At 35.0% G+C, this 12,269-nt stretch overlaps 1 protein-coding gene and 1 pseudogene across 1 annotated transcript; one reads left to right on the top strand and one right to left on the bottom strand.

Annotated features, from left to right (window-relative positions):
• Positions 1-558: 558 nt before the first annotated feature.
• LOC145614064 (germin-like protein) lies at positions 559-6,443 on the top strand (annotated as a pseudogene).
• Positions 6,444-7,435: 992 nt separating this feature from the next.
• LOC145614063 (auxin-binding protein ABP19a-like) lies at positions 7,436-8,425 on the bottom strand. The gene is made up of 2 exons (XM_081669066.1): positions 8,308-8,425; positions 7,436-8,028 (listed from the first exon to the last, which is right to left on the bottom strand). The coding sequence occupies exons 1-2, from the start codon at positions 8,423-8,425 to the stop codon at positions 7,436-7,438; spliced, it is 711 nt and encodes a 236-aa protein (XP_081525192.1).
• Positions 8,426-12,269: the final 3,844 nt, after the last annotated feature.

The following is a 12,269-nucleotide window of genomic DNA, read 5'->3' as shown; positions in this document are numbered from 1 at the left end:
TAAAAGGATGAATATGCCTTTGCTTGATAAAAGCATGCTATGGTGAAGCTAAACACAATTGTAGATAGTTAATTACCACGATTGGATGTAGTTTTTCGTTGGGAAATTTTTTTGTAGCATATACAATCGATACTAACGGTTAGTATAATCACAACAAAAAGGTAATCTTCTTGTAGTGAATTCAGGATATAAATCAAAGCCCTATATAGGCTATATGTGAAACCAAACGTACGTATAGTGAAAATTTTATAGCAGTCAATTGAAACATAACTATTATAATGTTTTTAAAATGAAATATATTGTTCTTCTATCATTAAAATACTATGGTAGTTAATTTCAAATGACTATGGTAATCTCAAATTAGTTAAATATCAAATTTACGTAATTAACTTGTTTCAATATCCTTTGTTATCAAAGTTAATCTTTGGATTGTGTTAACGTGTTGTTACCAAAAAAAAAAAAAAAAAAAACCTCTAAATGAACGTGAAAACACACACAAAAGTAGTCAAGCCATCTTAGCATCATTGTTTGATCAACCTAATAATCTCTAGATTCAAGATGAATAGCCTAGCAGTTATTTTCATCTTCTTTATCTCAGCCTCGTTTAGTCATGCTAGTACTATAGAAGTCGATTTCTGTGTTGCAAACCTTAGTCTCCCTAGGTCACCCAAAGGATATCCATGTAAAGATCCTACTAAAGTCACTATTGATGACTTTGTTTTCACTTGATTCCGTGGTGAAAAATCTATTACAAATATATTTGGTAACAATATAACTTTCGCATTTGTAGATGAATTTCCCGCCATAAATGGTTTAGGTCTTTCCATGGCAAGGTTAGACTTATAAGATTGGGAAAAGTTATATTATACTCAATGAGGCAAACGTATTTATAATACAAGCTACAAGCAGCAAGACTAGACTAGGTACAAGATAAGTATAAATAACAAATAGAGTATAAAGCTAACAAACTAAAGTATATGCAAAACTATCTTTACGTATAACAACTATAACAATACGATAAGATTAGACTTTGTCAACTCTTATCTCCAACATGCCCCCGCAAGACGGACGGTCTTTCAGTGAGTCCGATCTTGGCTAGTATACCATCTAGTTTTGGTCTGGAGAGCGGTTTGGTAAGAAAGTCAGCAAGCTGATCACCCGTAGGAACATGCGTGACCCGTAATGAACCACTTTGTACTTGCTCTCTAATGAAGTAAAATGCAATGGCAAGATGCTTCATCTTGGAATGGAACACCGGATTTGCACTCAAATGAGTTGCACTAAGATTGTCACAATAAATGACTGGAACTTGAGACAAATGAACACCCAATTCTGTTAATAAGTTCTTGATCCACATTACCTCTGATGTTGTTGCTGCAACCGCCCTATATTCGGCATCGGTAGAGGATGTTGCTAGTGAGTTTTGCTTCTTTGAGCTCCATGTGATGGGGGTACGACCTAAGAACACAACATGACCCATTGTGGAAGTGTAATCATCTTTGTTGCCTGCCCAATCGGCATCGGAAAAAGCATGAAGTATAGGGGGTGACTCACGATAGATTGTAAAGCCTTTGTCTAGTGTACCACACAAGTAGCGCATGAGCCGTTTAAGAGCAAACCAATGATCTGTGGTTGGACAATGCATGAATTGGGAAAACTTGTTCACGGCAAAAGCAACATCGGGCCGAGTCAAGGTAAGATATTGTAAACCACCAACGGCTGCTCGATAATCCTTAGGAATTTCAAGAGGGGTTCCCGAAGATGTCGTTAATGTGTGTGTAACTACCATCGGTGTAGGACATGGTTTCGCGTCTTGCATGCCGAGTCGCTCAAGGAGGTCCAGTATATACTTCCTTTGGCTTAGAAAAAGACCTGAGGGTGTTGACATTACTTCAACACCTAAAAAATAAGATAGTTCACCAAGGTCTTTTAGTGAAAACTTGTTAGCCAGACTCTTGATAAATAAATCAAGATTAGATGCATTGGGCCCAGTGACAATTATGTCATCTACATACACAATGAGATAAATGGGATGTGGCATAGTATGTAAGATAAATAGTGACGTGTCTGAAACTGCTCTTTTGAAACCTAAGCCAAGCAAGAAGGTTGTGAGTTCAGTGTACCATGCCCGAGGGGCTTGCTTGAGACCATAAATGGCCTTCTTCAACTTGCACACATGAGTGGGGAAGTTTGAGTCCACAAAGCCGGGAGGTTGTGACATATATACATCTTCATAGAGCGTACCATTCAAGAATGCATTATTAATATCAAGTTGCCGAAGATGCCAACCTTTGGTAACTGCTAGGCTAAGGAGTGTGCGAATTGTAGCCGGTTTAACTACCGGACTAAAGGTTTCTTTATAGTCGATGCCCGGCCTTTGTTGAAACCCCTTTGCCACCAAGCGTGCCTTATACCTTTCTATTTGTCCCTCCTTAGTGTATTTGATGTTGGGATATTGATTCAAACGTTAGTTTGTTAGTCAATGTATGGCACACTTAGTGGCTAAGTTTTAGGATTAGTTGATTTTAATATTTATCTTCTTATTAGAATTATTTGTGGGTCAAAGTACGTGATTTCAGTTAGTAGAGTTTGTTAGTGGGATTGTATTAGTGGCCCTTGATTTATTGATCATGATAGATCATGGGTTTAATGGGTCCTATTTTTAAGGTTTATTGTTATCCTTTCTAGCTATATATATTCAACCATATGTACGAGAGAATTAGAGAGTGTGCAAGTGAATAAAAATCAGTTTTTTGTTTCTCTAATTATATACTTCTTCCGCTTTAGTATTAGTTCCAACATTTGATGCGAAAAACCCATTTGCATTTAACTAGATTTTGAGTTTGTGCCGGTGTAATCAAATCCCAAGTGCCCAATTTTCGAAGTGATTCAAGTTCCTCCTCCATCGCTTTCCTCCAAAGTGGATCTTTTAAAGCTTGAGCCACTGTTTTTGGTTCTTTGGGTCGAGATTGAACCGAGGTGTTATTTGCGTACTTGGGATTAGGCTTTCTTATATTATTTTTGGACCTTGTAATGATCCCTGATGGTGGATGTTGGTGGACATTGGGTTGTGGGACTAATAATTGGTTGGATTTGGTAGTGGCAGGGGGTTGGGTAGTATTAGGTTGCAAAAAGTTAGTGTGTGATGATGATTGGTTTGAGGGGGTTGGTTGGCAAGGGATACGAGGAGTAGAAGGTGGACTAGGATTGTCATGATGGTGGGCTTGTTGGTGGGCTTGTGGAATAGTGGGCTGAATAATGGGCAAGGTTATTGAACACCAAGTATCAGGTGATGGTGGTGGAGAAGGTAAGGGGAGATTTGCTAGTCGTGTATACGGGAATTCGGTTTCAACAAACCGAACATGACGAGATGTGTAGACCTTATTGGTAGATGGGTCTAAGCAATGATAAGCACTCTGAGTTTTTGAATACCCGATAAACACACATGGTTTTGATTTCGGGTCAAGTTTATGAGAGGAGTAAGGTTTGAGCCATGGGTAACATAAACAACCGAAACTTCGAAGTTTGAGGTAATTTGGTGGAGTGCCAAAAAGGCAGTGAAATGGAGATTTTCCATTTAGAGTAGGAGTAGGAAGGCGGTTAATTAGATACGATGCAGTTGTGAAGGCATACGACCAAAATTCTAAGGTAAGTTGAGCATGAGATAATAAGGAAGACCAGTTTCAACTATGTGACGATGACGTCGTTCGGCAAAGCCGTTATGCTCGGGGGTGTGAGGAGGTGAAGTTAAGTGAGAGACTCCATCAATGGTAAGATAGGAGGCGAGAGCTTCATACTCCCCTCCATTATCAGAGTATAAGATTTTTATGTTTTGCTCAAAATATTTCTCAACTAAGGCCTTGAACCTAATGAACACAACTTTTGTATCAGATTTCTTTTTGAGAGGATAAAACCAAATATACTTTGTAAAATGGTCAACAAAGATAACATAATACTTGAACCCATCTAAAGAATAAACTGGACATGTCCATAAATCTGTGTAAACTAGATGAAGAGGAGCATTTGAAATTAAAGTAGAATGGCTAAATGGGAGCTTATGACTCTTATTACATTGACAAGCGTCACAATTGAAATAAAATGAACTAGAGACATTAAGTTTGAATTGAGAAACTAAATTCTTAAAAATAGCTAAAGATGGGTGTCCAAGTCTATGATGCCAATCAATCGCCGGAGCTTTGACTGTAGATAAAGCTAGGATAGATGAAGAGGCTGGTAACTCATATACTCCCTGCCTAGTTGGTCCCGTCAAAAGATGTGCCCCCGTGAGACGATCCTTCACAAAAAAAGAATCAGAAGAAAATTCTATCAGAAGATTATTTTCTGAGCATAATTTGGATATAGATATGATATTTCTAGTCATATTTGGAGCGCATAGGACATTGGAAAGATTTAAAGATTTAGAAGTAGTAGGAAGTGATAAAGAACCTATATGAGAGATAGAGACACCCATACCATTGCCTATGACAATTTCCTCTGAGCCATCATAAGGGTGGTGTAAAGCAAGATTTGCCATGTCATTAGTAACATGGTGAGAAGCACCTGTGTCAAGCAACCAACAGGAAGGGGAGTTGCCTTGAGTTGTGGTGGCCATATGAGCCTGAGGTGATTGTTGGTTTGAGGACGATGGTGGGAGAGTGGGACGAGCTTGAGGGAAACGTTCCTGGAAAGCAGAGCAACGGTAAAGAGAGTGGCCAAAAGTATGACACCATTGGCATTTGCCTTGGTAACCTTGTCCCTTAGAATTGTTCTGTTTCTTTTGGTAGGTACCAGAAGGCTTTGGGTTGGTGGTGGGACGATAGTTAGTGTCGGATTGGCGAGAGGTAGGGGGATGTTGATTTTGGGTGGCTGTAGCATGTGCAGTGATGGGTAAGGGTGTAGTAGCTAAATTGGGTTGAGTACGCAAACTTACCTCTCGGATTAGAAGCTTTTCATGAAGTTCATCAAATGTAATCAACGTATCACGAGCATTAACCGCATCAATCACAGCTCACAGCTTGATAATTAGCATCTTGCAGACCTTCAAGAACTCGTTCAATGAGATCCTCCGGCTTGACTGGATCCCAAGGATGGCTAGTTGATCGGCACACACCCGAATTGCATTCATGTATTCAGAAACTGATTGAGTACCTTTGTTGATGAGCCGAAAGTTGGCTTTGACTAGCTTGGCATGACCACGAGATTGACGAGCAAAGGTGTGGGCTAAAATATCCCATGCTTCTTCGGTTGTGGAAGCACGAGAGACAAGTGGTACAATGGTAGATTCTAGTGTATGGGCTGGGTTATTTGTGATAGCAGCAGATGCATTAGTGATGGTAGGATGAGGTTTTGGATGAGACCCATCAAGGAATTTGAACAAGCCATAGCCAATAAGTGTGGCCTCAAGCTGGAGTTTCCATGATAAGTAGTTACTGGTATTTAGTTTGAGGATATTCGAAAGGGAAACGATGATGAGAGGGCAGCTTGGCTCAACATCATTAGGAATAGTGTTGTTTGCCATATGGAGAAGAGTAAAAGAAAAGAGAAAAAAAAAATTAAATTAAGATCAAAACCTGCTCAGATACCATATAAGATTGGGAAAAGTTATATTATACTCAATGAGGCAAACGTATTTATAATACAAGCTACAAGCAGCAAGACTAGACTAGGTACAAGATAAGTATAAATAACAAATAGAGTATAAAGCTAACAAACTAAAGTATATGCAAAACTATCTTTACGTATAACAACTATAACAATACGATAAGATTAGACTTTGTCAACTCTTATCTCCAACAAGACTTGGCCGTGGGTGGAGTTGTCCCTGTCCATTCTCACCGAACATCTGAAATTATTTGTTGTCATAAATGGGCCAATTATAGCAGGCATAATCGACACAAACAACACTGCATATTACAAAAGATTAGAGTCTGGCGATGTAATGATCTTTCCACAATTCTTACTTCACTTCCAGATCAATGTTGGTAAAACTCGAGCTCTTGCATTTGTTGCCTTGAATGGCGCAAACCCAGGTTTACAAATTACTTCTACCTCTTTGTTCGGCGGCAATTTACCGGCTGAAATAGCTTCGAAAATCACCCTCATAAGTCCCGAGGAAGTAATACGCTTGAATAAGATATTTGGTGGAATTAGCACGGCTTCATACATCGCTTAGAATCTTTGAAATTCAAGTGCATGGCAGCACCTATAATGTTTAATATCATGTCTCGTTTATATATATGAATGTCAACTAATATATATGACATTTTGGTTGCAAAATATATATGCATTACAACAGAATGACAGATTGTATAATAAGACTAATGAGTAAAAGTATATGATATCCTGTTTTCAACGGCTTTTAAGCAATTTATCGATTGATTTTGCCCATCGGTACACGACTCATTTCTTGTAGTGCATACTACGAATGAAGCGCACTAGTAAGTCCCGACAAGACAAATACGTAGTATCTTTCTTGCTTTTTCAATCTTGATGTTGCAACATTAACGTTTTTGAGCTTCATGCTTAGAACCACCATTTTATACAAAAAATATGCAATTAATCAATGTTGTTAATATTTGATAACTTCCTTCCTTATTAAACTTCTTACACGTCCACGGATCCACTACACTAGTGTTTCAGGTGAAAACAATGGGACCTTGCCGAAGGTCCTGAGAGGTGGTGAAGACTGGGCTCGGTCCAAGTGATGTTGGGCCGAGGATTTCCTGCACAGCAAACACATGTAAACTAGCCTCGGGGGTGTTGCCGAGGAAGGCCCCTCCGATGCTAAAGTCAGTACAATGTGTCGAGAGAGAGTGCTATGCAAGAGAATTAATTGCTTAAGGTTATATGTGAATGTAAAATGGTGGAATTGATGACTTTTATACCTTTGCACATATTGGAGAAGTGGGTCTTGGCCCAATTGACTTGCCATGTTTGATTGACCTTGACTTTAGTACAAATGGAGAGTTGAACCTTGAACTTGAGATTTTGATTGGATATTTGGATCATTTATGGACTAGACCCAATTGGACTAAATTGGACCCAAACAACCAGTAATACTACAAGTCTACAAATATCTTTTTATTTTGAAAGGGACATTTTTTTTTTAACAGGATTAACTAGCTTAGGTTAGGGAAACATAATTGAAGATACTTGTCAGTGTATTGTAAAATTAAAAATAAGATTTTATCGGCACTACAAATTACTTTTTGATATGCATACTGCACAAGATTTATGCCATTTTTTCACGTAGTAGATGAGTACAAATTAAAGCAAATAAGCAATGTTATGAACATTACTCAATATTCTTTATTATAAAGCAAGATATTATAAATTTAATATCTTTGACATGCATATGTTCCAAACTTTATAGCTAGCATAGGTGATACCATACATGTACAACCCAAAGGTTTTAGGCGGGTCTTATGATGTTGTGTCAATTCTGCTGATTGAAGATGTTCTGCAAGCGTTTCACTTCCTCATGACTTATAGCAGTGATTTTCGAAGCTATTTTTGCCGGTAAATTACTACCGAACAAGGCAGTTGAAGTGATTTGAAATCCTGGATTTGCCCCATTCAAGGCAACATATGCTAGAGCCGGAGTTTCACCAACATTTACTTGGAAGTGAAGCAAGTACTGTGGAAATATCACTACATCCCCAGCCTCTAATCTTTTATAATACGCGACATTGTTTGCGTCAATTATCCCTACGATTATTGTCCCATGAATAAGAACTTGGATTTCTGATGTTCGGTGAGAATGTACAGGGAGGATTCCGCCCACCCCCAAATCTAACCTTGCCATGGAAATGCCTAGACCATTTACACCCGGAAATTGATCTACAAGAGCAAAAGTTGCATTGTATCCGAATAAATTTGTGGTGTTTCTTTCACCACGAAATCCAGTGAAAACAAAGTCATCTATAGTGACTTTAGTTGGATCTTTGCAAGGAAATCCTGCGGGCCCCCTAGGAAGACTATGATCTGCAATACAATAATCGGCTTCAATAATAGCATAACTATGAGAAACTGATACAAAAAAGATGAAAAAAAATGCAAGACTATGCATTTTGAATGCTAATGATGACTAGCTAGCTACGATCAACAAAAATCTTGCTAAGATATGGTAATTTTAGATTTGTTATATAAGTTATTGCATCTCTTAGCAAAGAAATGGCGTTCTATATATAGGATTTTGCTCCACATAATTATGGAAGTGACCTGAAATAGTTAACATAAAATCTCCCTATCAAGACAATTAATCAGTGATGTTCATGTATGACCACATTATTTATACTACTAATTAACACATCTCCAGTTCAACACGTAAACCATGCAATGCTGGAAGAGATTTTGCATGCATAGCTAGGAAAGCGAATAAAAATTTTCCATTGGATTCATACAGGACAATAGGACATGTGCACATTAAAGCATCATATATAAATGTAGAGTAAAGGGAACTCTTCAAATCCTCTATATCAAGTTTATCAATTTGATAAACAAAATTTATTTATCAAATGACACAATTGTAAATAAATCAACAACTTTTTATCAAATATGGGTCCCACTGTTGTTGATATATTTACGAAAATGTCATGATGACTGTGCATTTATGTTGTTTTATTTACCATTTTGTCATTTGATAAACAAATTTTGTTTATCAAATTGATTAAGTGGAACTTCCTCATTATATATTGCAAATTACAGATTTTTTTCATCAACTTATATATAAGAAAATTTGACTTTTACTACTACTAAAAAGCACCATTTTGACTTTTCCTACCTATTTAAAATTATATTGTATTTTACTACTATCCAAAATAAAAAATAAAAAAATAAAAAAAAAAGAAAATAAAATAAAATAATTTGCTACCTTTTAAAAGTTTTCGTTAGTACGTGCACGCATGTATGCAATGATTAATATATAACATTATTAATTAATGAACATTTAAATTCGTAGTTATTGATAGGAATGAACATAAAGTATAAGTTTAGAAAAATATAAATGTAATAAATATAATACCTGCAATTGTCAAACCAATAAATCTTGCATGTTTAATGCAGAATTACTTTAATACTATTGAAAGACGATCAATTTGAGGGTAAATTTAACAATTTTTATTGTAACTTAGCTTTCTCTTTAACGATAACTTGTAACTTTTAATTTGTAATGAGTTTGATTGTTTTTTAATATGTATTTTCTAATGAATACATGTTTTAATGGCTAATATAATTAATATTACCTCCGTTACACATTATTTGCAACGATTTGATATAAAGTAGAGAGGAAAAATGTCTAATCGTTGCAAATAATATGTAACGAATGTAGTATAACACATTATAAGTGTTTTTCTAAAGATAAAATTTATGTTAGAAAAATGATAACTTTAAATACTTTTAGGGTAATTTAAACCCGTTTTACAATAACTTATTGAAAGTCTCCTTTAGTCAATAATAAATTGTGTCGTTGTACATGTAATTGTACCTTAGTTATCGAACGAAAATAAAAAGTTGGAAGATCATATATACGGCATTATCCAAATATCCAATGACTTCTTACGATGCAAATTAAGGCAGTTGCTACAATTAGTAAAACATGTTATAACCGCATGCCTCACACCCAATTATGGCAAATAATCAGTGAACGCTGGGATCTGATTACTTTTGAATTTAATTAATATTTCGTCTTTTAATAAAGTCTCATATGAAATTAAACACATTTATAGACTGGTTATACAAAAGAAATTAAGATGATCATTTTCAACTCATTATAATGGTTAAACAAAAAAATTTAAGATGGTCATTTTCAACTCACTATTTGTGTTATGGCATGTCACATGTGACATATTTTTGTCACTATTCACGAAATATTGTTTTTGATAGCTTTGGGGAAGTGGGGAAAGATATTAGTGAAGGTTATTAAAATACTCCCTCCGTCTTTAAAAGTTTGACCCTTTTGGCCTATTTTTGTTAGGAAATTTGTCAATAACTACCAATTAAAGCACGTGTTTTAAAAACAACTACCTATCAATTTTTTTTTTTTTAAAGAACTATCACAAAGATGTAAAAAGTTTAACTAGCACTACCACTTTAACAACTTTGGCTAAAATCTCTGGTATTTGGGTCTCACTTTTTATCACTTTTTACCTTTATGAAGGATAACTTAGTCAATTAGATGGTGATTTTATGAGGTAAAGGTAAAAAGTAGAACCTACACGCCGAATATTCTAGTTGGAATTATTAAAGTGGTAGTGCTACTTAAATTTTATACAACTTTGTGGTAGTTCTTTTAAAAAAAATTTAATAGGTAGTTGTTTTCAAAACACGCACTTTAATTGGTAGTTTTTGACAAAATTTCCTTTTTTTTACAAAATGATCGACCCATTAGCATTAAAATATTCTCCAATTTGCAATAATACTTGTGCAAAATTAGTTTTCCCATGTAAATTTTGTTTTTCCAATATTTTTATTAATTTCTTACTCTACTTTTTTGCAAACCCCATTGAATTTCATTTTCCAATATACTTTTACTACTATCTTTTTTATTTTCTTAATACCCGCAAAATCAACCCAAAAGAGCCGTTCTTTCGGGGACAGAGGGAGTACAATAGAAATCAAGAATTTGGTTTTTGTAGCAACCTAATTAAAAATTAAAAATATCTTATCTAATTTTGATGATTTTTGTTAAAAACAAGATTATACATGCTTCAGGAGCGGATGGAAAAAGTGAAAATGCTACATTATCAATTTTCAAAAAAGGCAGCACAATTTACTTATGTGGTGAAATCTAATTGGCTCGTATAGGTATTTTGATTTTTTTATTTTTCATGTCCATAATATATTAAAATTGTATTTATATTGTGTATTCTTTTTAATACATGTATTCTCTTAGAAGTACATAATTAAAATCTATTTTTAAAATACTAACTATTTTTTGAAATTATACTTATAATTAAAAATTATAAAATTAAAATTGTTCATCAATGTTCTTTATTCATGTCATAAATAAGCAAACAATTCTCAAAATCATTGTTAATTGTTAATTCGTAAATGTATCTTGTTGTACCTTTCTTTTTTTTTTTCAGTAAATGAACTGTCGTCTACTGTTTCGTTATTTTTTTAGTTTAACATTTAGGTTTTTGTTCATAAAAAAATCTCAACAACAATCTCATTACGTATTTGTAAAAAAAAATTATCCGCATAGGTATTTTGCAATATCTCGGTGGCCGGCGACATAGTGATTTAGGTTGAATGATTGGCGTTTTTCAGACTGTGTAATTGGAGTAGACAATGAAGGGTGCTAGAATGGTCTACACTCATTCAAACACATTTATAAATAAACACCTCACAACCAAACACAATGATAAGTAAGAGTTCGTTCCACAAGGACTGAGACATAATTGCTAAGGATCTTAACACGCAAGCTAGTTCGAAGACTTTGGTTGTTTGAGGTTCGTCAATTTGACAAACAAGCTATGGATTCTAAATCGAATAAGTAAAAGCACTAAGGAATGGGACCCACTCAACTATGGTAACCAAGCATATTGGGAGTAAACAAAAATAAGAGATAGCTAGTAAGGAGTAAGGACTATATGTATGACCAACCTCATGCAATTAAGAATACAACTCAAACTACTAAACTTAATTAGATCCCTCATTAGTTTAGCAATAGGAGATAAATAATCAAACTCAATTCACATTCTCATGTCAAACCAAGAACATCATGCCATCATCAAGCCCAAAATCAAGGGTAGCTACTCCTATCAAAATGAACTGACAAGCAATCTCTTATAATCAATTTAATTACAAATTAAATCACCCATATCACTTCTCCAAAAATCACTCAATTAACTATAAGGTTGAGTTTCACCCAACCCCTAGCAAAGAGGACTAGCTGCGCTACTCACAACTCATGGTGAGTAACATGCAAAGTAACAAATTAGAGTTCTAAGTAGTTCTAAAATTGGGTAAAGTGATTTACTAGAATGAAATTAACATGCAACAGAAAATTAACAAGATCAAAAGAGATTCAAGAAGCTTGCAATAATAAAATAAAAAAAACAAAAAATGCTAGAGAAGAGTTACAGAAATTATTAAGTTGAAGCATCAATGTTGGATACAAATGCTGAAAATAAAGAAACAAGCCTTGAATTCACTTCCACAATGATTGAAATTATTGAGAGTTTCTACACTAATTCACCAATTAAATTAATGAACTAAGATGCTAACTAAGAAGATGTTGCTGAAATCTATTCTGAAACTGCTGTCTC

This window comes from Chenopodium album, chromosome 25, assembly GCF_948465745.1.
Source record: "Chenopodium album chromosome 25, dcCheAlbu1.1, whole genome shotgun sequence".
Lineage (NCBI taxonomy): Eukaryota > Viridiplantae > Streptophyta > Magnoliopsida > Caryophyllales > Amaranthaceae > Chenopodium > Chenopodium album.
This window is presented reverse-complemented; position numbering and strand designations above follow the sequence as displayed.